The sequence below is a fragment of the Nipponia nippon genome, unplaced genomic scaffold (genome assembly GCF_047370975.1).
Source record: "Nipponia nippon isolate SJK-2023a ecotype South Korea unplaced genomic scaffold, ASM4737097v1 scaffold_7, whole genome shotgun sequence".
NCBI lineage: Eukaryota > Metazoa > Chordata > Aves > Pelecaniformes > Threskiornithidae > Nipponia > Nipponia nippon.
Window position 1 is genome coordinate 21006422 of NW_028262391.1, and position 26562 is coordinate 21032983.

At 44.6% G+C, this 26562-nt stretch overlaps 2 protein-coding genes across 8 annotated transcripts in view; one reads left to right on the forward strand and one right to left on the reverse strand.

Moving 5' to 3' along the window:
- Positions 1-419: 419 nt before the first annotated feature.
- MOGAT1 (monoacylglycerol O-acyltransferase 1) lies at positions 420-26237 on the reverse strand. 5 transcript variants are annotated; one of them, XM_087739954.1, is made up of 7 exons: positions 25042-26060; positions 13982-14160; positions 13352-13553; positions 10977-11151; positions 7259-7458; positions 5089-5156; positions 4013-4136 (listed from the first exon to the last, which is right to left on the reverse strand). In XM_087739954.1, the coding sequence occupies exons 1-6, from the start codon at positions 25133-25135 to the stop codon at positions 5095-5097; spliced, it is 912 nt and encodes a 303-aa protein (XP_087596080.1). In that variant the 5' UTR covers positions 25136-26060; the 3' UTR covers positions 4013-4136; positions 5089-5094. The 5 variants fall into 5 exon arrangements, with proteins under 5 accessions (XP_087596082.1, XP_087596079.1, XP_087596084.1 ...); XM_087739956.1 differs by lacking the exon at positions 5089-5156 and having other exon boundaries at positions 420-4136; positions 25952-26237; XM_087739953.1 differs by lacking the exon at positions 5089-5156 and having other exon boundaries at positions 420-4136.
- A 127-nt stretch (positions 26238-26364) lies between these two features.
- Positions 26365-26562, forward strand: part of FARSB (phenylalanyl-tRNA synthetase subunit beta) — a 41775-nt gene continuing 41577 nt past the window's right edge. For all 3 annotated transcript variants that reach the window (XM_087739367.1, XM_087739368.1, XM_087739369.1), the window contains exon 1: positions 26365-26443. In XM_087739367.1, coding sequence (XP_087595493.1) covers positions 26386-26443 — 58 coding nt within the window. In that variant the 5' untranslated portion in view covers positions 26365-26385. The remainder of the gene's footprint in view (positions 26444-26562) is intronic.

Below are 26562 nucleotides of genomic sequence, written 5' to 3' on the forward strand. Positions count from 1 at the left end.
AAATTCAAACATATCCTTAGACTTAAGTTGAATTCAACTCCAAAAGCTCTTATTTCAGCAGTTCCTCAGAGTCATGGCCCACCCTGCTGCGCTCCTCTGGGTTCCCTGCTGTGCCCCTTGGCACTGCGTTCCTGGTTGTGGGCTGCTGCAGCCCAGCCCTTCCCTGCCATGGATCACCTCTTCCTCAGACCCTTTGGGACTGCCAGCAGGAACCTGGCTTCTGCTGATCCCTCAGGAGACTGCAATGAGAAATATATCCACCTTCCCCGCCCCCCTGACTTCTCAGCATGTTATGACCACAGCCTTACAGCTAGTCTAAGATGACCTCTTGAGTTCAGTCAGGCCCCTAAGGTCCGAGGGATGAAGGCCTTACCCAACAGCAGGGATGCATATTTGAATTCCAGTCAATGCAAGCACACTTTGGTACAAACCTTTATTATCTCACACCTCCTTGCCACAGCAATCATTGAAACAACCGACATTCATATTTTACAGGTACCATAAAAAGTTACAAAGTGTAAAATATGCTTTGTAGTTCACAAAGTAAAAATTCTTGAGGCTTGACTTTCTGTAAACAAAATTTGGCAGAGAGATGTTCACCCACAAGGGAACAGGCAGGCACCATCATCTTGAGCACACTGGGGAGGCAGTGTTTGCATGGTATGGAGGCAGTGTCCATCTTGTTGATAGATGACTAGCTTCCCTGGGACTACCTGTGTCATTAAAAGGCACAAAGAGAAACACGCCACCAAGCAGGCCCCAGTAAGTGTGGACATCCCACCAGAAATCTGAGCACTACCTGATTCTTCTAATCACAGCTGGGGGAAGGGGGCATCACCATTCCTACTAGCGGCTTGCTCTTGCACGTCAAGCACGAACTGCAACCGAAGACTGCGTTGCTGCTTGCTCTAACAAACATGGGAAGCCTCCCCGCGGCTGCAGCAATGGTAGGATTGCTGCCTGCACTAGCCACAATGCGTCTACAGCTTCCAGGGCTCTGGCCTTTAAGCTCAGTATTGCAGGGCAGTTTTACAAATCCACATACTAACACAGAGGTAAATATATTAGATCACACCATGCCTATCAGGTTTAGAGACTGATAGGACTATTTTAAAATAGTCCTAGATACACTAGACAATTTGTTAATAAAAGGTAGTTTGGAAGGACCGTCACAAGCAATATGCAGCAGTTATTGAGCAATAATGTATATTTTAGTAGCCTGGGGATCTTGTTTTCTTTTTTTCCTCCATCTTCCTGTGTTACAAAGCAATGAAAATTTCAGTAGTCAGAGTAACACTATCCCTACTTGTTCTAAATGTGCCAGTTGTGGATGGTATCGAGCCCACAAATAATTTTCTCGTGGAATTTAGAGGTAAGCCTGTTTGTAGGGTGCCCTCTGGACCAGATATTGCCCCAAAATCGGTATCCACATATTCCCTAGAAGTTTTGGCTACTTTGATCAACAACAGTCCATTGTTACTTCCCATCCTCAACTCAATACTAATGCTTTTAAGTTTACATCCTGAGCTTCTATATCATTAAGGTAATGGGAAAAAAAGCAGACTGAGAATGAGAGGAAATATCTCATTAGAGCAGGTGATCTAGGAGAGAACAGTCTGACACAGACTCCAAATTCTTCTTTATGAATAATCAGCACTAGTCATCAGGGCAGGCAGCAAAAAAAAGCAAATCCAAAGGAAATTTCACACAGCTGGCTAAGCAAAAATGACCACTCAGGGCTCATCACTTACTACAATCCCCAGGACCCTAGAGACCTCTTCCCAAGTATCAAACCTGCTATGTTTGACCTCCCTAGACACATGCCCGTCCAAGAGCTGAAACAACGCTGATCTTAAGCTCGTGTTAAACATGCACAGTCACAGTGCTTCCTCTTCTCAAGCCCTGCTCCTAAAACCCATTTCTGCTGAATGATAAGCCACCACTCAATATTTTGTACGCATACACAGTCCTTTCAAGATCTTAACCCAGGGGAAGAGGGACAGAGAGTGAGGAAGTAAGATGTCTACACCACAGTGATCATCAGGCAGCAAAAGCATGGGAAGGGGGGGCAAGCACACATGGCACCAAGAAAGCTCAAGTACAATAGAGGTGAATTGTGGGCACACTGACAGCAGTCTGCCAGGGAAGAGGGGGCTACTTCTTCAGGCATCGTGACTTCCAGCCCTGGCTCCCAGAAAGACATCTGTTGTCCTAGAGAAAGCAAGAGCAGAATTCACTGGCTCAGTGCTGGTCATATCTGAATGACAGATAGGCACTAGAAGGAACAGCCCTCCTAAGGAAACCAACTTGTTGCTGGAGGTTTTTTTGGAGCACATTGGATCAACATACATCCACTCTGTCCAGCAAATAGTTATTCGGCTTTGGTTCATTAGGAGTCCACTCCACAGGAGTCGAGATATTTCCACTCTTTTCTTTAAACACCTTCATCTTGCTAAGATCTTTCCAGAGTTTTAACTTTTTCTCAAAGTCCCAACTGCATTTCTTCTAAGGAGACTCCAGCCAGCAAGTACACCATGTGTCCAGTGCCTTTGTGGAGCCAGTGCTGCTATTGCTGGAGCACCCCAGTGCTGAACGGACCCAGCTGCAGATGCCCCAGGCTGCCTGACAAGCCTGTGCATGTCCTGTCAGAGCAGCTAACTGATGCCATATTCAGGCACCAAAACTGCTTAAAGCAAACCAAACACTTCAATAAAACCAGACCTGCAAAGTCCATGTGCAGATAGAAAGCATTTACAAATACAAGGATTTATTTCATAAAAAATTCAATAATATACTATAATTCTCTTCACATACCATCATCTCTAACACCTAGGCATTTTCACTAAAAAAGAGTTTGGCTAAGATTTTTTTTCTTTTCTTAAATGGATATCCACATTTAGGATAAACCTCCTCTCAAAATGTAGGCACCTGTTTTGTATACAAAGCATCCTCTTAACCTGCTGCACTCTAGAGCTGTCCTCACACTGCCTTGGCAATTACAGCTGTGTCACGCTGCAGCACAGCTTTCCACATACTTCCCCACATCTATCAGCAGGCAAGAAAAAGGCATGTATCAAGTACGCTTTCCTTGGTGAAGTTTCAGAACTAGACTGAACAAACTGAGCTCCCCTTCCGTCTGTGGAAGTGCTTGGCATATGATAATTTTGAGTTTGCACAAGATGCAAAGTTCACTAACTTCCTCGGTACTCGTCTCCCGTCCTGTGCCCGCAATCTCCTCTTGAGGCTGGAACTACCAAACAAAGCTGCTTCATCTTCCAAACTGATGATCCAAAGCACAGCTGGTCCAAGAAAGTCACATCATTCAGTGCTTCCCACCACCCCGCATATAGGTGCACACAGAAAACTCAACACACTCTTCTCCTCCAAACAGAGGGTTTGCTCTGCTCCATAACTTGGACAAGCCACTTTTGCCGATACCCTGTTCAGGGCAGAAAGCTCCTATTTATTCTTAAATTCACATGTAAATGGCTTATAATAGCCATCTGCTGAAAACATACACCTTCATTTCTATGGAAGAGCAGCAGCATTTTCTGATCTTCAGAGAACAACCTGAAGCCATGTTTGATACATGTTGGTAAGTCTCTCAACTTTTAATCAAAGACTTCTCGGGTTTATACTTTTCCTGCTTGTGATCTTGTGCTGGGACAATTTCCTCTGCTCAAGCTATGATTCAGTACCACAGTGGTAAGAACATCTGTGTGGAGTCTCTCACTAGCATTTCTGGTACAGATGAACCTAAAAGGACAACCCAAAACAGCACTGGCTTCGAGGATCACATCCTAAGGATACTTTTTTTCCCCAACAGTAAGATAAAAATCAATAAATCATCTAATAATCCCTTCTTAAAATTATTCCTTACACAAGGATAATTACAGATTGCGAAATACAGATTGCAAGAAAGACATCTTTCAGCATACACTGTTTTTTTCCACGAGATTTGGAGTTACAAATTGTAATTTGCTACTCGAAGATGAGAGACTTATGCTCAGGGATCCCATAATTTCTTTTGTGTTCTTCAAATAATTTTCTTAGTTTCTGTAGATACAATGCATGTAGCTGTTCAATCTCTTCAGTGGTGGGGTTCAAGTTCTGTTTTACAGGGATGGGGCTTCCCACTGTAAATCAAACACAAGAGCAGCATTAGCTTCACTGACATCTCTTTCTAAGTAGAACTGCCCTCCCTCCTGTAAGAGCTCCACCACAGCTCCCAGCGAGGTGGCAGAATCACAGCACAATTCTCTTGCCCTGAGGCCTGATCCTGCCTTTCAAAAACCCGAGCCCTGGCTCTGGTTCTCCACTTCCTTTTGCTCAAGTGCTGATAAAATGAATTTAAAACCTCCATCATTTCAGTGTGGCAGCAAGAGCAAATGAGAAGGGGGTTAAGCTCTAACTTGAAGGAGCAGTTTACATTTCAACATACAATCCTACGAGCTATGTGCTGTCTTGCTATCACAGTAGTACTCCACAAGTTCAAAATAGCATTTAAAAAAATGTACCTTCTCAGCATCTTCTGTTCTGATCTGAATAGTAAAGGCATCCAATGTGAGGGACATGCCTAAGAGGACAGTGGTGCCCTCAACCACACAGCTACATGAACAGGACTGAAAGAAATACAGATAGCTTCCAATTTATTCAAAACGGGTATCGCTGCACCAACACCAGAAATGTTCTTGGCTACTTCAGCCTAGGGAGTGGTAGCATGCAAAACCCCCAAATCCTGTAAGGTGTCTCTGAACCGTCCATTGCCCACAGATATCATTCCAAGCGAAATGTTCTCCAGGCGCTGTGCAAAGCCTGTTACCTGCTCTGTTGGAGCGAGAGCAAGAGGGAGCATGGGAGGTAATTCCACGGAAGCCCAGAGGGCAGCCTCCTCCTCTGCAAAAAGCTACAGCTAAAAAGCCTGCAATATGCTAAGAGAAGTTTCCCCATGATCTCAGTCTTCCTTGTGTTGTTCAATCAATACAGATTTTGACAGCTGTTCTTGCACTGGAGGCATTGGGAGCTTAATAGACCCAACCGAGATTACAGAAGAAGTCTGTAGAAAAGCAGAGCGTTAAAAGCACTCACCAGCTTTTACAAAGGCACCTGAGAATCCCTTTCCACAGATGTTGCCACTTCAAATTGGATGGTGTTGACTAAAGGGAAGGGAAGTCTAATCAGAACCCCAAAAGGGCTGATTCTGCATTTTCCTGCTACCGCTTCAGCTGCCAACAGCTCTCAGGCCCTACACGGTGCTGAAATTCAGACTTTACGTGGCTAGGGGTGGGAACCCAGCTCTGGATTGAGCAATACCTTAGGGGCGTGAAATCAATATACAGCCAATACAGGATTTCCAAAAGCATAACTGGAAACACCAAACAACCCCCAAGCCGTTCTGCAGCAGTCTCTTAAGCGGGGAGATTTCTTGTGGAATTGGAAACTACACTCATCTCTCTAATTTTCTGTGCAGCTTTAAGCAACCTTCTTAATTTGATATTTTGAGTTGATTCTATTTCTGAAAAGCAGTAATAATTTTCAGGAAAAACAAAAATACTTCACTCGTCAAGCACAAAACACTCAGACTTCACAGACCTTGGTTTTGCTGAATTGCATCTCCTTGCTTTAGGAACCATGGCTTCTGAACCAGGAGGAAACTCGCCGATATCTGGCCACGTTGTCAACACGGCTAACTGGCTCGGGTGGAGCTCAACATGACCCTGCAGCTTTCAAGAGCTGAGCTAACACTTCCAAAGCCATGTTGAGCCATATCGAGACCCGCCCCCGCCAAGAATGCAGGGACATGGTGATAGTTTTCAAACATGAGGAAACAGAGACACCAAAGGTAAGGGATTTCTTGAGATCATGCAACAAATTCTGTTGCAAGACTCTGGTCTTGCTGATTTGAAGCACTCCCATGCTGTAGCCATGGACCACCTTTGTCCTTGCAATAAATACTATAATGATGAAGATTTGCCTCGAAGTGAAAGACGTTTTAAGCTTCAGAACAGTCTCAATGTCATCAGCCCAAAGAAAAACTGCAGAAAATACGTTGCTCTCATTCCGATGCTTTGAAAACTTTTTGGCTTTAAAATAAGTGACATTTTTAGCCTACCTGTGCACAATGTGGGCTTTAAAAATTAAATCTTTTCTAAAACATTTAACTATGTGCGCTGATAAGATACAGAGCTGCATGAACTTTAACATAGAGAGCACTACGTTTTTGTCTTAAACATTTTTATTTGGTACGTACTAAAATCAAATCATCCCTCCATTAAAGGGAGGGCCTTCTTAAATGTCCCTTGTGGAATACCCGAAAAGCTCAATTTACTTTTCCATAGAAATAGGCTTCATTAGTTCAGTCAGCTCAGAATCTTGTCTAAAAATGGTTTATCCAAAATATATAGACAGCCAGCTATTCCCTTCGCATGATGCCCAGCACAGCTTTTTTCAAGTGTGGTTGTGAATAGCATTAAAGCCATTGAAAATCAAAAGACATTCAGTCCTACACTCCAGTGAGAGTAGATGACCAGGGATGAAAGCTTTTGGGGAAAAATCCCTCTTCCAAACTGCCTGTCAACACGGCACGCATGCTCTCAGTTAAACATGAGTGGATCTTTCCATGGGGAAAACAACCAAAAGGGAAGGAAACACCCTAGGGAGCTGCAACACCATCTAAGCAGCAGCCTGCTGAAGGGATGCGGCAGAGCTGCCGCAAGGGGCCCTCTCCCTTCCCTCCTCCCTGTCTCCCCTGTCCCGATGAGCACTGGGTCAGGACTGCACCAGCTCCTTCCAGTAGCCTTGCTCTGGTGGCTGTGCATCAGCTGAAACACCCAACTGCTGCTTCTCTGCAGGGCTAAGAAATGAAGGTGCTGGGCATCTTACAAAATAACTGCAGCATCCAGAATCCACAGCAACAGCTGCAGAGCTGTGGCAGCCCTCAGGTATGGACTGGACAACCCCTTGGGTTTCCTTGAGGATTGCTGAGGATAGAAGCCTGTGAATAACTGCGAATGAAGAATAAGATTTGACCTGGGACAGAAAGGGGAAAGGGAGAAAAGAAGCCCCTCTTTTAATTGGGGGAGGATAGAAATCAAAAAAAAGAAAAAAAAATTATTTTAAACCTCACGTACTTGCTTTAGATGCACAGTAACTGATTGTTTCTGTTAGAACAGATCTATAAATTTACACAGATATTAGTAGCACACTTACGCATTTTTAAACATTTGCAAAAGTATTAGAAAAGGCACAGGGAACTTACCAACAGTATGAATAGGTTGTCTGTAAGGTATTAAGCCAAAACTGTATTGAAATACTCCTCTAGCATGAAACAGCGGTAAAGCAAAGCCCATTATCTTTTGCAACTTCTCCTGTACATTTCTGAGCCATGAACCTTTAGGGTTTGCAACTTGCTTGAATAGTTCATTTTCACCAAAGGAAAATACTGGGACCAGATGAGCCCTGTAAAACAATGAACACACTGAGAATCCCACATCAGCCTGCACTTGCACTGCAGTTCACATCAGCAGCGTGGAAATAGCTTCACAATAACCAGCACAGAGAGCTTTGGCAGCTCTAGACTTCATCAGCAACAGGCATTCAACTCTTCTGATACACAGCTGCTTTGGGTTTTTTGGGTTTAAAAAAAAAAAAAAAGTCACTGGTATATAACTAGCAACTAGCTTTTGGGCAGTATTTAGCTGGTTGCTACCCCTCGCAACTTTTTATGACTGTTTATAATCATAAAAATGAATAATTGTATATATAATAATTATGATCTTATCCACCACTATTTCAGCACGTCCACCCTCATTCCACTGCATTTTCTCCCTTAGCAAGCAAAGAAGCCTCCCTGCTAACCTTATAATGCTCCCAGCTGAGTGGCGTCAAAAACAGATCTTGGCTTTCCTCTGCCTTTTGACCCGAGTAATGCACGCACTTGGTTTCAGCACAAAAACTGTGATAAAAACCAGACATCCTTACAGTCCTGGCTGCAATGCCAAGTTCCTCTGCTGTCCAATTCCCAGTGAAATCCTGCTTCCTCCAGACTTCTTTGAAAACACTAGCCTTAATCCATTATTACCAGAGGTCAAATTCTACCCACAGAAATTATACTCACTCACTTTGGTGCCTGCACAGCCTAATGAATTCTCATTCAGGTCATGAATTGGCTTGGGAGGAAAGGCACTGACCAGCTCCTGGACAAACTACTTAGGCTGATGGAATCAGTGCAGTTGTCTCTAACCAGCAAAAACACCACTATATTTAAAACCTTGACTGCAGTATGCTTTTTGATTAATGCTGTTTCATTAAATAGTATTTTACACAGTTTAAAGAAAAAACAGCAGGGTAAACCTAAGCAATCTCTGAAGGACAGAGAGGTGTTTTATTTGCTTTACTTAAGTCTTAGCTTCTATATCTTAGCTCCATTCAGCCCACACTATCTTTAAGAAAAACCTTTCTGTAAAATAGCAGCATTGCTATAATATTGTTGGGATTAATTAGTGCAGAGCTCTGAACGCCTGAGGAGGATGCACTGAGGACAGAGCTGGCTGGAAAGTACTGTGTCTACAGCTTCTCAAGCCTGAGGACCCCCGAAGACTATCATTGCCACTCACTATTCTGACTGATGTCTGCTCAAAGGTCCTTTCTCAAATAGAGCACGTTATCACCCAGCCACCTGTCAAGGAAACATCGGAAAGCCTGTGGCTGTGTAAATACTCCACTTTTTACTACAACACTAAGACCAACAGGAACATCTTGTGGTGCAATAGCATCCTGACACTGTGGGATTTGCTTTAATCTGGTAAAGGCTTTTGCAAGATGCTCCGTAGGAGGTTGAGACAGAGAAATAAGTAACTTACGATTGTGAAACTAAAGCTAAGTTAGCTGATTCATCATTTGTTTGATATCTTTAGGATTTCTTCACTTCGTATCAGATAAAGGTACAGCCTTGGACCAAAATGTCTTTTCCAGCAGTGCAGAGGACTTCTGTTGACATATTCAGACCACATTTGACAAGCTCCTAGCTGAGGAACCACAGCTTCTCTGTGCTGGCAGTACAGGAGCCAGGGCCAGAGAGCACAGGTCTCTGCATTGCCCCTGGTCTCTGCATGGCCCCTTCCTCTCTTGGTATTTGATCCTGCAGATCAAAAGCACCAGAAACATATGCAGGCACTGATGGCAGGTGGCTCTTCTCATCTGCTTCCCGCAAGCCTCCCTCACCCTTTCATTTCCGCGTGAGTCAGAAGCTTATTTCACATTTTGTTAATTGTTAGAAACAAAACGCTAAAACCAGAGGCAATTACTGGATGCAGAGTCTTTGGACAAGAGCTCAGGACCGCCAACAGTGCTGCAAGAGCTGTAATGGCTAGTCATGCTGTCCTACTGTCCCATTACCCTACTGTATAAAAATGAAGTCAGGATTCCTATGCTTCACGTAGAAGCGGTTTTTCTTGCCAGTGCCCAGATCCAGAATGACTTGTAGCCTGGTGGCTAAGGTGACCATGTGTGTGGGGTAGGTTGCAAGTCACTTGGGCAGAGACAGGCATTACCACCCGAGTGAAGGGCTCTAGACAACTAAGGCTCTTTCTTAAAGAGGAGGACCATCATTTGAAATGAAGAACATCATAAGGAAAGAAGTGGCCATTCCTGTGTTTTCTAAGTGTCCTGATCTTGTTGTTGTGTTTTGGGGATGCTTTTGAAACCAAGGCCATGAGAGGCACAGGGGTATCTAGTTTCTCAGTCCAAATCAGTTTAGATGAGAGATAAACACCAACCTTTGATCTGACAGATCAGACATTTATGGACATGCTCAAAAAAAAGGCACCTAAATATTCTTCTAGGCTTCATGGTTAAAAAAATAAAAGCTACTGATAGTGTTTAGGATCCTACTAATCAGCAGTTGAGCAGAAATTGAGTAAAGACTCATTTAGGCACTAAGGTCCTAATTTAAATACACAAGTGATGTTTCTGGGTACAAATTAGACTAAAATGTTACTTTCTATTGGAGAACAGGTCCTTTATGAGCCTTCTAGTGATACATATAAGAAACCCTCTTGGAATATTTTGACACAGAATAGTTTCTAGAAAAAATGGACCTTAGCATTCTGTGTGAAAAGAGAGCTCTTCTTCTCAGAGACCACCTTTTTTCCAGTTAATAGCTTAAAAAACTGATCACATTTCTCAAGACTAATATTTGTTTCTCATTACTTCGCATGTCAATATATAATTCTGGGAGGTGTTCAGAAAGCTTAGCAGCAACAAGTCAGTGGTTCCAATATTTCTAGTATACAAGACATCTAGACCAGTCCAGCACAAACACAATAGCTTATACTGTGTAAATCACTCAAAAGGTATTAATACCGTCTCTGTTTAGTTACACGCCGATGGCTGTTTGATAGTAAAAAGTAAGCTAGTTTTTCTTGAGATTTTCACCAAAAATTCCCAGAAATGTCCTTTTTCAAATAACAATCTTCAAAAGAAAGTCTTTAGAATAAAGGTGAAAACAAATCTTCCTACACCACAATTTTCAGTGAGTTAATAAAACAGGGCCTAGATTTCTAATATTTTGTTTGTTTGCTTAAAATGATAAGAAAATGCTATCTTAATATATAACTTCAATTGACAGAACAGGAAACAGAATGTCTGCTCCACTCAGCAGTAACAGCCAAGGTTTACTAATATTGTTTCATAATCATTACTCTCTGCAAGTGCAAAAAACAACTGAAACAAAATACCAAGATATGCTAATAACACCTACTGCTTGCAAATTATGAAAGTCAAAGGGAGTTTTCAACACTCTCAGATCAGATCTAGGTGGATGGACTGGCTCCTATGCCAGACATCTGCACGGTCTTAGACAAGTACCTCTTTCAAATTCCAATTATATGAGTTTACTATATACAATATGAACTATATTTAAGAATCAATCTGTATTCAAAGCATGCTTACTACAGCAGCCCAGATGGAAAACCTACCCATGTTTTAAGGCCATTTTAATAAAGCCCTTCCTCTTGAGGATGTTCAAAGTTAAACTTCCAGGATGTGCATTCAGAGATTCCTCTGCTCCTCCGATCACGATAACGGATGCGTGGCCGCCTCCTTTGTTATTCAGCACGTAAGAGACGCTCTCCTTGGATGCAGAAACCATTCCTTCAGGAGCAAACATTTTAAGAGTGACTCACTAGATCTTCCTGTACAAGTACAGTGGAATTTAAGAAATATTTTAAAATATCTAAACGATGTTTCAAAATAATTACAGCATAGGACAGGGTTCAAAGATTTGGGTTCAACCCCCGCACTCTGCAACAGATTTGGTCTTAGATAAGTCCTTTGATTTCACACTGATGAACTAAATGCTGTTTGCCTACCACTCGAATTGTGAGATCCTGAGGGAAAAGTGTGCTCTTCTGCCAACTTAACTCCCCGTCAGAGAGGTTTTGTGCCCAAGAACAAGAGAGTTGAATGGCAGCAGATACTGTTGAGAGGCAGCAGCTAAAGCCACAGAGCAGGTGCATATAAACATAGGCACAGAGGGTTTAACAGAATGAATAGAGGACTTGTTAACTCAAACATGGATCTACGGTGCCAAGCTGATCCCCTTCGTTCTTTTCAAAGCTATAAAGCAGCAGTTCCATCTAAGGCAATGGCACAACAGCGTCAGAAGCAGCAGAAAAGCCTCGCTTGTACCATTCCCAATGACTGTATCAGCTCATTCTCTAGTAACCAGGACCTGGCACTCATCAATCTATTTAGGCTAAAATAGCAGAATATATGAAGCCTTCCTGATCCTAACACTTCCAATCAAAGGCACACTGCTGTACAAGCCTTTAACATCGACTTAGACCTTGCCCTGAACTTGGTGCTTTGGAAAATCCCCTTTCTAACAGATATGCATCTGACCCCTCCAGAGTTCCTTTGTGCCCTAAGTTTTACTTCAAAGGCTCATAGTGGTAGTACTTACCCAGAGGCCATGTTTAATTACATTGTGTTGAATTAACATAGTCTAAATGACAATCTAGAGATCAAGCCTAGTTTGTGGTGGTGTTTTTTGGAAGGTTTTGAGGTTTTTTTTTTTGTTTGTTTGTTTGGTTTGGTTTTTTTTGTGTGTGTTTTTTGTTTGTTTGTTTTGTTTTTTACAGGGCTAGTATCAAAGCACGTCCTTTTGGATGCCAAGCAAATACTTCATCTCCTGTTACCCACTTTCTTTTTTTCCCATTAGGGACATTACAACGTGGATTATAAAAATCTCACAAGAAAGGCAAGATGATCGTGATGTAGTTTCGAGAACTGGCCACCAAGAGAAAATGCGTGTTCCTGGAGCAAGTTCAGAGACCTCAGTAAAAAGCTATTTCCATTTGCCATATATGTCTTCACAGTCACTGTTACTCTAAAAAATGCAGCTGACCCGAAACACAAATAATTTAAGTGGTGCTCCTTCACCAGTCAGCATGCATTTTCTCTGGAAGAGAAAGCAAGAGCCACTGTCCTTCCCCAGGACAAATTTATCTCCCTGCTGAAGCAGAGATGTCAGCCTGGGCGCAGGGCACTGCTCCCCGCTCGCTCGCACAGCGGCTCGGTAATGCTGGCACTGCTCTTCCCAATGACGACAGCTGCAGCATGGCAGGCCTCAGAGGCAGGGAACAAAAGACTAGGAAATGAAATAACGTGCTAGGAGCATGCCTCTCAGTACATGGAAGATTTTGCAAGTTTTTTATTATTTGACTGATAACCTGCATTATACAGAAGGTCCCCTCTGGTTTATCAGCTACATACCTGTAAAAAAGGAGCTACAATGCTGGTTATTCTTTAGCATGCTTTTTACTCAAGTTGCTTCTCATCTAGCAGGTAAATATTTGTTCCTATGGGTCAAGATGCCAAAAACGGGTAAAGCTGACTTCCAGGCTAGGCAATGTTTAAAACTGCCATCTTCCACGACTGCCAATCCCTTAACTTTACAAGCCTGAAAGAATATCCTCAGAAATAACATTTGCATGGAAGGGCATTCTCTAGCATGTTGAAGTATATACATGGATATGCAATTCTGATATTTATCTGAACAACATCCTAGGCATGTTTTTACGAATGGAGCAGTTGCATAGCTTATCTGAAATCACAGCAATTTTTTTCAGAAAGAAAAAAGCTGAGTGATATAGTTTAACAAAACTATTATTAAAACCTTTCAAATTGTTTTGCAACAACAGTTCATCACAAAACAGAGGTTTAATTTAGCACCAGTGTTGATCCTTCTGAAGTGAAATTACTCACCATTTATAGGTACATGAACAGACCCTACATGTGAAGCAGAAGCTATAATACGGAGCAACAGCTGAGACATTCTGCTTTTACCTACCAGCACTCATTATGTATTCTCTGAAGAAGGGACAGCTGAACCAGATGGGCATGATATGAAGATATGGAGTAAGCCCAGGAAATAAATTTTTGAAACTCAGACCGGTGCAAAAGTTTCCGAAGGCTCCAGCCACCAGGACCCCATGAGGGTGAAAGCCAAGTAAGTAGTTGTGATTTGGATTCAGATCTGAAGTTTTTATAAGCTGAAAAATAGAGACAGTGGAGGATATTCTAATACTCACCTCAGAAGGATTCTCAAAAACAAGTATGGAGATTCCACATTGACATGACACAGAACTGATGACAATTGATTTCCTTCTGAGCACTTTAAACTACTGTCCCGTTTTACAGCTGAACAAAGTTTAAATAGATGTGTCTCAAGATACCATGTCTAGCATGTACTGTGCTGAGGCACTATCTTGTGACCCAACAGTCCAAGTCGAAAATCAGCCCATGCCCCTTTTTGTCACTAAATCTCAGACTTCCCATGTTCTAAAAAGAAGTTAAGTTCACCCTGGAGGAAGTATTAGAATTTTACCAAAGATGAGTCTTAGACATTTGTCCACACTCATGGCTATTCAAGCTGTCTCTGTTCCAATGCTTACAGTTCTGTGAGAAACCTTTTACTCACGTGAATAGGAAAGTATTCCCTAAAGTACTTCCAGACAGTCCAGTTTCTGACCCACTGGGACCGTCTGCCCCCTGTGCATGGCGTTTCCCAGTCGAGGTAGAGCCACAGCAGGTACAGAACAGCGAGGAACCAGAACTTGCCCAGGATCAGGATCACGAAGAATCCACAGCAAACCTCTGCTACAAGAGACAAAAAAGGAAACCATAGCAAGCATTAATCACGTCTGCCTCCTTTTAAGACCTTGAATTCCCAGCCCCGATATTTTTATTACGGATGCTACTCAAAATGCATACAAATTGAAGTTAGCTTATTCCACATTGTGTGAATGTTGTTACACTGAAGGTGAAACACCTACAAGGGTGTATCACCTCAGTCTATATTTCTTTCTCTACTGCACAACTGGATGAACAAGCCTAAGATGATGCTGGTTTATTTTAATAAAACAAAAGCATAAGCCGAGAACCAACACACCTGTCTTCTCCCCATGGTGAGGGTGAACACTAATGTTTGCTAGAGAGCATTTGGTTTACCTAAGGCAGAATAAAAGGAGGCAGCAAGAGCTAACAAAGATGTGATGCTCCAGTGAGGGAGAAGAAGGGAGGAGAGCTAGGGAAGGAAAGAGGGGAAAGGGGGCCACAGCAGGATCTCTTTTCTAATGGGAGTGGTGTCAGGCAATCATTTTCCCTTTCTGTTTCTTAATTTCTCTACCTATAAAATAGGGATGGTAGTTCTACTCCCTGTGAAAAGTGCTCTGTGACTGGCCAAGGAGATGCACTAGACAAGACCAAAACATTAAGAGGTTCCATTTCAGCCTCATGTCACTGTAAGTGGAAACTCACCATTGCTATCGGAACACAATAGCAGTTTTAAGTCCTGATCCTTTCAGACCCAGGTTAATAAGAACTGTAACACCCTACCACAATAACGATACATAGGAAGTATATTATACACAATTCAAAAAGCCAGAAAAAGTTGTTTCATTAAACAGAATATGTTACTTTGGGGCTCAACCCTGAAATAATTATTCAGGGAAGCTTCCTACGGAAACATTACCTTTGTAGGACTTGCAGAATTTTGCACTCTTGCAGCAACTCAAGCAGCTACGGACGGAGTTGGCTGAAGAGCAGTACCTGCTGCTCTCCGCCCTGTCGTACACCCTGCAGCAGCCTGCTTGCTCTGACGTCTTGTGAACAAAATGCATCAGGCTCACGGATCAGAGTAATTCAGCAGATGCTGAATTCCAGGTTTGCAAGGGCTTTAGCATCATGTATTTATACAATGGCAAGCAAAACAGGACCCGGTCCTCACTGGAAGTCTCAACAGGCAGAGTTGTATGAAACAGGCGTTTTTCTGTGATATTTTACAAAGCAGAAGTAGTACTTTGTATGTCCCACGACTGACTGGCTTTCATGAGGGCAATATCCTGTATGTCCTAGAGGAGTTACACCAGTGAAACCCATCGAGCTAAACACATAAGTAAATAGAGCAGAGTAAAAAAATATAACAGAAGTACATCAGGCAATAATTTTGCTAACACAAAGTAAATATTACCAGAACTGAAAACTTTGAAATAAGCAGATGGACCAACAGTAAAACCACTCATCCTAGTTAAGATCAGCTTCATTCAAGAGAGAGATTACTTGGGCATTGAAAACTCACAGCAGATTCCCTATACCAAGCAGGTTTCGAGCTGCTGAAATTCAGAGCTTAACTTGGCCTATGGCACTCTTGTGTTTCCTCCAACCTGAATACTTATTTTTTCTGAACTTCTGCCAGCTTGCCCTTGCGCCTAGTTTGACTGTGCCTTCAGAGCAGAAATGGATATATGGTCATGGGGTAACTGAGATCTACTGCAGAATCCAGAAGCAGACAGAGCAAGCAAAGCTGCTGGTTAGATTGAGTTGGAAAGAAAGGGATGAACATTCCCATTTCTGGCAGGGAATGAGCAGAAAAACAAGGAATTGCAATTGCTCCGAGGAAGGGAGAAGGGAACAACCAGAAACAAAACCAGAAGCAGGATCAAATCTACTGTTTTGAAGGATACTCCATTCTTCAGTACCATCAGTACAGAAGCTCATTGCTTCCTGCTTAAACAGGCAACCCTGGTCTTGCCCAGAGAAGCACCTCAGTAAGAGCTCTAGAAACATACCACAGCTAACTGAGGCCACAGACCTCCAAAGACGATGTGGAAAACTCCCAAAAGCTGCAAGGAGTTCTAGGGAACATCGTTAATGCAGGATGAGTAACACAGGTGAAAGACGACGCTCTGGAGGGAGAACTCACTGCTCTGGAGGGAGAACTCACTGGGAATCCCACACCAGCAACACTTCAAAATGGGGCACAGAAATATTTTGAGGAAAAGTCATTACCTGTTCTTTGAAGAAGAGATCCTGAAACTATAGAAATTTCTAGGAATGCTAATCTGGACAGGATGCCAAGGTTCACGGTCTAAGTTTGAATAAGTATGAGAAGGTTTTTTAATTGCCATAAATTGATTAATTTCAAGTTGTTATGCAAAACTTGGTAAGCATTTATATTTCCTACCCTTCCTTTCAGAAGGACTTTTGGCTCTGTACAGAATCACAGGGCTTTTTACTATCAGTTTGCTAGCCAAACAGCTGAAAGGTGCTTTGGATCAAAGCATCCTTTCTGTGAGAGCTAATTAAATCAGCAGTGGTTAAGTGCCAGATAGCACTGTTTAATACTGTGCAGACAAACACACACGGGATCAACACGCTCACTGTTTTGCTTTAGCTAGAACACGTTCTTGCGTGCATCTAAGGTATGGGGAGCTAAGTATGCTGTCAGCACTTCCTAAGGGGAGTTCAGCATCTTGTTGGACAAAGCCGATTTATTATTGCATTCGCAATGAGACAGGCAAAGCAAATTCCTTTTACCATACCTCCTTATTATTTCAATGCATTAACAGCCTGCAAGATGAGTTAAACACTGATGACTCAAAACCAATGAGCCTGTAAACACAAAACCAGCGTTTTCTCCTTCAGAGAAGACGGTGAGTAAATAAATGGCAACCACGTTACCTAAATCCATAAACAAATTCCAGGCAAAAGGTGAGTAACTTGGTATTCGGCACTTTACTATATCATTGCCTCCTTGGATGTAGTTCCAGTGTACACTGGAAGCATAATGGTTTTGCTTAAATTTGAATTAAAGCTTTGAAAATATCTCTGTGGTGTATTGGAACAGCGGGGAAAGAGGGAAACAATATGGATTAAAAGACAAATCACTGCCATGGGACTCTGAACAGCCAGTTTGCCAGCCAACACTGGTGAGACTTTACATCCCTTTTCCTTCGTTTCCCCATTTACAACATGGACACTCACTGGCTGCAGGAAATGGATGACAAATATTATATATAGTGTTAGCTAGCAGCACGGGCAGCCATGCTGCCCAATGATGTTTGAATACCTGATGCTTCACTCATTAAGTAGGCTCTAAGTTTGCAGCTGTAGGCACCAAATTCATAAAATAGTTAAATACCACAGGGATAGGAAGTAGGAAACCAGCACATTGGGTGGGGAAATACAGGTCACCCCAGCAACTGGAAGCTCCGAATGCATTTGCAGTTACTAAAGAGTAAAAAATGTTTGAGTAGTATCTATCGTGACAGCCACCAAATCTAAGATTGTCCACGAGAACAAAAGCCTCCCATTACTCTCAGAGCAGTCACAGACCATGTCTGGCCAGTGCAGGTGTATCCCAGGTGGCCAGGGTGCTCATCTCAACCCAACCAGCACTACAGGCTCTCCGTAGTACCCCCACAAAGCCATGCAGAGCAGCTCGCACCCAGGCCTCCGGACCACTTGACCACTCAGTCAGGTCTGAACTACGAGCCAGTTCCTGCTGTTTCCCACCTGCCCTTAGCAAAGTTTTCTCTAAACACATTGTGCTGCTATGTCTTAAATGAGCTGGAGACTTTCAGAGTTCAGCGATTTGAACCTCATCCCACAAAGGACGTGATAAACAGGACATTTTTATCCCACTGCCATTTCTAGTGAATACACAGGTAGAGGTGTGATTTTTAATACTGTACTGCTCTGGGCTTTATGAGTACATGTGCATACCAATACACAAAGCAAGGTGAAAAGCTCATTTCTTACATCTGTGGCCACAGGGGAAACAAAATGAAAGATGGCATATTCTCCAACAACCACGTTGATGTACCTCGAACAGAGCAGTTCTCTCCTCACCTGTAGTCTTCGGAGCAGCAATGCCTCTGAGCTGGGTGCCTGAGGAACAGAACATTGGAGGGAACACACAAGGAGAACTGCAGAGTGATGTTTTCATCCCTACTGAACATTTCCTCCTCTCTATTAACCCTCAAGGTACCACTGGTACGTTGATTTTGGCATTTAAAAAATGGTTTTCCCTGCTTAGTGGATTCTTTCATTAGGGGAAAAGAAAAATTTAAAAATCAGCCTTAATTTCTGGAAATACTTTCTAAATTATTTATAAATTGTAAAGAAAGGGATAGCAATTTAAATGAAATAACACATTGTTGTGGTTTAACCCCAGCCAGCAACTATGAACCACACAGCCGCTCACTCACTCCCCCCCAGTGGGGTGGGGGAGAGAATTAGAAGGGTGAAAGTCAGACAACTCCTGGGTTGAGATAAGAACAGTTTAATAATTGAAGTAAAATAAAATAGAATGATAGTAGTAGTAATAATAATAATAATAATAATATAATACAATAATAATGTACAAAGCAAGTGATACACAACACAATTGCTCACCACCCCCTGACTGATGCCCAGCCTGTTCCCGAGCAGCAATTCCTTCCCCCCCACCCAGCTCGCCCCAGTTATATACTGAGCATGACGTCATACGGTGTGGAATAGCCCTGTGGCCAGTCTGGGTCAGCCCCCCTGGCTGTGCCCCCTCTCAGCTTCTTGTGCGCCACGCAGAGCATGGGAAGCTGAAAAGTCCTTGACTGGTGTAAGCACTACTTAGCAACAACTAAAACATCAGTGTGTTATCAACATTATTCTCATCCTAAATCCAAAACACAGCACTATACCAGCTACTAAGGAGAAAATTAACTCTATCCCAGCTGAAACCAGGACACACATACAGCAAATGGACTCCAAAAGTCCCACCAAAGGAAGATCTGAGACAACAGGCAACACCTGAGAGGAGGCAACCTGCCAAGGCAACAGTAAGCAAGTTCATGCCTCTGCAGCTTTTACATAGAAAGTCTCTTTTTAAAAAATGGAGTCATAATGTTAGTATTATCCTGTTTAGAGCCTACTAGTCTGTGCAATTATGTCAATATACAGATTTCCACCAGAAACACAGGAACTTGCTGCCACTTTTTACCCATGGCAAAGAACAAGCTGGGAATTTATTTAAACTAACTGCACTGGAAAATTGTTGAACTCCACAAGAATTTGGTAGCCATCTCCAGGACTGAGGCGGTAAGGAGGTCAGTGTTTGTATCAGTCTCCTGTAGTGGAGGTCCTTTGTCAGTTTACCGGTCACAACTGGGAGCCCCAGTCACAAGGATATTTGAGCATTCCTACCAAAGGAGCTGTATTTCAACACTACTATGATAGCAAACACAAACCCGCAGATACCAAGGTTTGGAGGCTTGTTTACTCTGGAATTTGGTTCCAGTTCCCAAGCAAGCAGACCTTCCACTGGCAAATACTGATAAACTAGCGATATGGAGCATTAGGCACTATTGACTTGTAGATAGAGTGGCCTAGATACAGTAAATCCCCTGAGTTACTAACTACCAAATCCCAAGACAGCATGCCAAATTTAGTCTACATATTTCCTGTTTCTTTTATTTCTCCTTAGGCATCCACTATCAGTTATGTTGACATACAGGTTGCCCAGCCAGGGTCTCTGACTTGAAACAGCACAGCCATTTTTCTCTTTTTATTCTCAAGGGATACAAACAAATATACAGAGACATGGTTAAATTCCCTCCCTAAGATGTAGGTAACAGAGGCAGCATTCCTAGAAATACTAGTCAGTCAAGCATCAGTAAGCACCCTGTTATTCTCTGTGATCACACATCACTGCCTACCCATGGGCCAGCAATAAGCTGACAGACTGACAAAACCAAGTAGCAATACCAGCCAGCTTGCTAGGAAAGGCTCATAGAGCTTAGCTGAGTTTTCTTAAGTGTCAAAAGAGATTTTTTTAAAAAAGGCTTTGAGGAAGAATGAGACTATTTTAGTTAGCCAGCTACAGCTGATGATTTAAATCACCACCAGATAATAAAACATCACGACATGTTTGGGGAAAAGGTTATTTTTTTGCTTTAGCACATTACACTGACACCTGCTTTCTCAACACATAAGTCACTTATTATTCCAGCAGCAATATCGCACTCTGTGGCAAATGTTTCATCATTTCTATTCCTTTGGGGAAGCCAAGTTCAATTAACAGAGTGCTTCACACTACATGCACAGATGTTTAATCACTAGGAACAGGATGTACTTTAATATGCACCAATGTCTTTAGCATATTGTTTTGTGGCTTCATGCATATTGAAGTATACCTTTTATTATGTACTGATTTCGTATTATTAAGTATTTTGCAAATAAACACAGGCGTGCATGCACAACAGTCACTTCCTAGGTCCCCCATAAGGAAAAGACCAGCATGCCACTACTGGACCTAGAAAGTGAGCCATAGAAGATGCACCATTCTCCCCTACCACCACCTTGTCTCAAAACAAAATCCTGGTAGCCTTATCATAGGGTTAAACTCTCTCTCATTTCCATCTCTCATTGTCCGGACCAAGACACCACCACTCCACCCAGGTTACCTAGTTCTGCATTTGATTTTGTACACGCTCAAATTCCACTGTCCCTTTTCACATCACATGCACAGAAGTTGGCAGGAGAAGCTCACCGACTCACCTCCTAGCTTTATTTTCTCCAAAATTCTGTAATTTGATTTGTGTACATTAGAGAGAAAGAAAAACAAAAGGCTAAAGCACCTGTAAAGCAAATCTCATTGATCTTTCTTTGTTTAAATTGTTTTGCCTTTAAAAGAACCCTTTGATCTACCTCCTGCCTGGGTACTGATCACCTCCTGATACAAACTGACCCTCACTCACAGACGTGCAGTACGGAGGCACGCAGCTCACCCCTGCAGCACGCTTACATACGTTTACATTTACCATTTACAAGGGTAAATCGCTGCTCAGTTACTGTGCGAGAAACCGAAAACCTACACTGGTTCCTAACAAAAGGATATCAGGCATACTATTAACTGCAGCAAAATTAATTCAGTCAAAGTTCTTAAGAAAAATATTTCCAAGCTTAAAAACAAAGATTTCATGCTAAACACCAGGGACATCCATTGCATTCATCGACGGTGACAATTTCTTTTGTGTGTATGTACTGTGAAAGCTACAGTGCAAAAATGGGAGTGAGGTAACCTCTTGCTCTCGCTCCCCGTCGTTCCAGCAGCACTTACAGGCTCAGAGATTTCATTTCTCCAGGTGACTTTCTGCCTGGGGTTGGGGTGGACAACGGCACAGAGAGACCACAAGCAGGTATCTGCACACGGCTTCAGAGGCGGACACGATGCACGTGCATTGGTATGGGGCCAGACCTGCCCCGGGACTGTCAGCCCCTGGCCAAGCCAATGAACCTCTAATAACAGTAATTACAGGCATATAACTACATCTATCAAAACTGTCTGTTTCAGCTTTTTTTCCAAAGCAGGTACTCTGAAATTGCAAAACTTCATATATTTGCTGTTTCAGCAGTGAAACACTAACGACTTGAAATTATGCTTCAGCCTGAAGCTGTTTTGGATTTCTGCTTAATACGGCAAGAAACAGCATCATTTTAGTGTTTCCTGTTTTTCAGTTTTCATAGCTTTAGTTTTCTAGACTCCAGGCTGATACCACTCTTCTTTTAAAAGAAGGAAGCCCATTCAAAACACTTTTTCATGGAAGTTTACCTAAACTATTTTAGCCTGCTGCACTTAAGAGCACCTAAGATAGGAAACCATACGGCAGTTTCAGCTGGCACATGGTGGGAAACTGTTAGATGGGCATTTCTTTCATCTAATCCAGAAGCTCTTAGATACTGAGCACAGTATTTCAGAACTTATTTTTGCTTCTGGTGTCATGCCCCTGGATAACTAACGGAAGAACCACTGCTACAATGAAAACTCGTCTTTTCTGTTTGAGGGCAAACTTTGGCAGCTTGCAGTACAGAGCAGGAAAGCACAGGAACTTACACCCGGAATTTTAAAGAGGTTCCTTTTGTATGTAATGAAATTCTGTGCACATCTGTACAGCTTTTTTTGAGGCAGAGGCATGTTTATTCTGCCTACGCTCTACAGCAGAGGCAATGTATCTGCAGTGCAGGCCCAGCCCAAACCAGTACGCTGTGCAAAGAAGCAGAACTTTCTTGTTTGTACCGTGCTACTGCAGCTGTTTGTTCAGTATTTGCTAACTGATTCGCTCTTTCTACAAGTGGTGATGAGATTCACAGTCTTCAACGACTATTGCATATATGTATTTCAGGCCAACTTGTGAGTAGCCTTTAGTCACACAAGCAAGCGGGCATTTTCAATCACCAGTTCCACGGTCTCAGAAAACCATGCAGCATTACAACAAAGCAAGGAGAGCCCCTGGAAAGCAAGGGGTAAAGACCAACACAATGTGCTTTTTACATTAAATTCAGCTACTCTTAAGGGTCTCAGCCAGGAAGATAAAACCAGCGCCTGATTTTCACAGTCTTCTATCCAAGTCACATTATGGATTCCAAGTTGTAATAGACTCACGTTCCCCTTACGGCTTACTCTGTGTGCCAAATCATGTTTTCACACATCACTTCCCAGATTTAAAGGATATCATTATTCAATTCAGCTTTTTTCTTTCAGGGCACTAATTTTTAGAATTATCTTACTTTATCTGTTAGTCCTATCAGTCCATTTTCCTAAGCTATGGCACCTCACCACATACCTAGATGGACAACCTTAGGAACTAAGCCCTATTTATTCACTGCTCTAAACAGAATCACTGTTATCTATAAAATGAATCATTAGTTATCGTATGGTGTTACCTGTTCATGTTTTCACATGCAGGTATTTTTACATAAGAAAGACTGAATCTACAGAAGACCCTGCTTGGTATAAACTAGTTCCAGCCGCACACCAACCCCCAAATGACACCTCCAACCTATCCTGTGATGAGTTCACACAGTATTTCACTTGTACTGGGGCATCCCCTGCATGATTTGAAAGTGTCACTTTTGAATTCAAGAGCTTACAAGCAAACAATGTTTCCGTACTTTGTCTGCTCAGCAGACAAAAAAAAGGCTGCAAAATCCAGACGCAATGGCAATCCAGAATGTCAGAAACCAACCCATTTTTCACTTCTTTAAGTGATTTAGGCTTCAGCCATCTGAATTTTTCTAAAGCTAAGTGGAACTTTTTGGCCAGATCGCTCTGACTGTCCTATGACTGAAAGGGTACACCTACAAAATGGCAAGGTCACCTTGGAGAGCTCTAAAGATAAACGTCCCCATGAAAGCACAAGCAGATTATTACCATTAGAATCAATTTGTCCACCAAAATTCGAGCATTCTTGCAAAGAGGTTTTTTCATGATCATGTGTACTCACTATGTTCAACGTAACCAGCCATAAACCCACTTCCTTGTTGATTTTCCTTGACGTTTATTCCCAGGCAGGGCCAGCTGCAGAAGACAGCTGCCTATCTCTCCCACTGAACTGCAGCAAGAGTAGATTTTCTGCAGCCCGGTCACTTCTAGTAAGCACAGAAGGACGTGATTTTCTGGAGCAGCGTTGTTACCAACCACGCTAGGATAAAAATTGTTTCCTTCCGCTGCCACTGAACTTCCACTGCATTACACTGCAATAATGGGATATGCCAAGATCTAATTCAATAACAGAAAATTAAAAGCACAGGCTATTTACAATGTAGCCACAAACATGAACTGCTTATAGTCCAACCACATGTAATTTAGAAGTAACATAAACAGCCAAGTGCTAAGGATAAATCTGTGAAGGTGCTTCATACCCTCCATGCCTCCCCCACATAACTCAAATCTTTTATGTGTAGGCTAACAAAAATTGCCTGAAAGACATCAGACCACCATCTAAATGACACTGTATTTGCGAGATATACACAGAAGATATGTGCACCTTCCTTTTCTCCTTTTAAATCCTAAAGTATAGACAACTGTAACACGTTCCATTATTTCCAGTAATGCAGTAGACAGTCGCTCTACACCTCGGAACAGTTTTGTTCCACACAGACTATTCAATACCTGCTTGTCGGTTTACACAATCCATGGATCTGGTCCCAGAGAGATAAGTCTTAGCTTACCTTATCAACTGACTCATTTTATCAACTTCAAGATCTACCCATGAGAGTAAGATTTGCTGCTGTGAATAGACGTTTAGTGATAGGAGTCTATTAAGGTATTTGGAAAATTCACTATAGAGGAATAATCAGTAGAAAAAGTTTACCAAGTAAAATTGTTGGGAACACTTTCTTAAAGCAAGTGAGGACGTTTTTCATAAATTTACAGAAGTGGCTGTGTTTAAGCCAGTTCACTGTCAATCCTTATTAATTTTCGGCACCTAGTTAAATGAGAACTTTATTGAATTACAGTATATAAAGTTATTTTACAAAATCAGTAATGAAAGCAGCATTAGTCATGTACCAGCCTTTATGCTCACGTTCAAGAAAGAGTTGTTAGTTACCAGAAACGTAGCGGGCATCTCAATGAGAAGACGCAGTCACTAGCTTTTTAAGATCGTATTTGAAAGAGAACCCACAGAAAGAAATAGACCCCCAAACCAGAGCAACAGCCCCCCGAAGCCTTCAGGGAAGAGGAGGCCCAAGCCCAGAGGAGCGACGCTCTTGCCTGCCCCGGGGACAGCCGGGGAGCCGCTCGCCACCCGGCCGCCTCTCCTCCCGCCTGGAGCCCCGGGCCGGCACAGGGCGATGCCCACGGGTGACGCCGGTTAAGGCGAGAGCCGACTCTTTCCCCGTTCCCTCCGGGGCAAGGGCAGGGAGGAGGAAAGCTGTTACCCAGCAGGAGGAAGGAGAAGATCCACTGCAGCACGGCGACCGTCTGGATCCTCCTCTTTAGGGGGATGTTGATGGGGGCAAACTCGACCTTCATGCTGACGGCGAGAGAGCAGCGCGGCGAGTCGCGGACTCGCCGGCCCCGGCCCCCGTCCCGGCCCGCCGCACCTTGCCCGCCGCCGCGCCGCTCTGCCGCCGGCAGCCGCGGCCCCGGCCACCAGCTTGTGGCGCAGGGACGCGCCCCCTCCCGCCGCCGGCGCTCCCCACGGCCGCGGCGCGGCAGCGGGGCCGCGGCCCGGCCCCAGCAGGCGGGGACGGGGAGGCGGCCGCCCCGGCGCAGCCGACCCCGGGCACCTTCCCGCGCCCCGCCCCGCCCCGGCCGCGGGAAACCTGATCCGGAACCAGGAGCGGGCAGAGCCGGGGGAGGCTGCGGCCGGCGCCCCTCGGACCGCCGCTGCACCCCCCTTGCCGCAGCGACGCCCGACCCGGCTCCCACAGCGCGGCCCCGGCCTCGCTGCGAGCCGCCCCACGCCGCGCCGGCCCCCGGCCCAAATAAACGACACCAGGCACCGGCGGGGCAGCACCGCGGCTTTATTGGTCCGAGCCGCCAGCCTGAGGAGCCCGGCGCTGCGGCGGGGACGCGCCTCGCGGAGCCACGTTCTTCCCCTCGGCGCGGCCGACGCCGCTCTGCCGCGTCCCCAGCCCCTGCGCGGCCTCGCGCTTGGGGCGCCTGTAACGACAGAGCTCGCGGGAGCTGGCCGGGGACCCGCGTTCCCGCGGCGTTCGGCTCCGACTCCCTCGTCCCTACCTGCACCAGCACGCGCACAGCCCCCGCCCGCCCCGGCGCGTAAGCGGGGGGCCAGCGGCCGGTGCCGCCAATTAAAAAATCCAGTATGGAAAAAAATAACCCCACCCCCAAACTTGCAAAAGCGCTGTCCGGTCGCAGCCGTGTCCCCGCCGGGACAGCGGGAAGGCGCCGCGGCTCTCCGTCCCACGCGGGCTGGTGCCGGCGCCGCCGCCCCTCCCGCCCGCCTCACGGCAAGGGACGCCGCCGTCAGGGCGCGGGGGCTCCCGGCCAGCTGGCTGATGTCCCCCCCATAGCTGCCCGCCGCGCTGCCGGTGCTCGGCGCGCTGCCCACCGCCTCCCCGGGCGCAGGAGACGGGCGGACCCGCTGCATGGGCGCCCAGCCGGGCTGCTTGTCCACTGTCGCGCCCGGGAGCGAAGGAGGCGGCGGTCGCGGGCCGGAGGACGGGCGGGCGGCCTTCAGGCAGCGCGGCGGGAGGCGCGGCGCGGCGGGGGCCTGGCGGGCGCTGGCGCAGGCGCGGTGTGAGGAGCCGGGTGCCGCCATGCCGACTGTCAGCGTGAAGCGGGACCTGCTCTTCCAGGCGCTGGGCAGGACCTACAGTGAGTGGCGCGGCGGGCCGGGCGCTGCGCGGGGCCCGGCTCGCCTCACGCCGCCTCCGGGCGGCCGGCCGGGGCGGTCCGTGCCCGCGCCCCGCAGGGTGCCGGGCGGAGGCGGCGCG

Excerpts from the sequence above, each read along its gene's own strand:
- MOGAT1 (XM_087739956.1), bottom strand. The coding sequence starts at position 26,216 with ATGCAGCGGGTCCGCCCGTCTCCTGCGCCCGGGGAGGCGGTGGGCAGC. Across the intron at positions 13,554-13,981 it reads GGGAATACTTTCCTATTCAC|CTTATAAAAACTTCAGATCT; the intron begins GTGAGTAAAAGG and ends TCTATTTTTCAG. Across the intron at positions 11,152-13,351 it reads AGAATACATAATGAGTGCTG|GAATGGTTTCTGCATCCAAG; the intron begins GTAGGTAAAAGC and ends TTGCTCCTGAAG.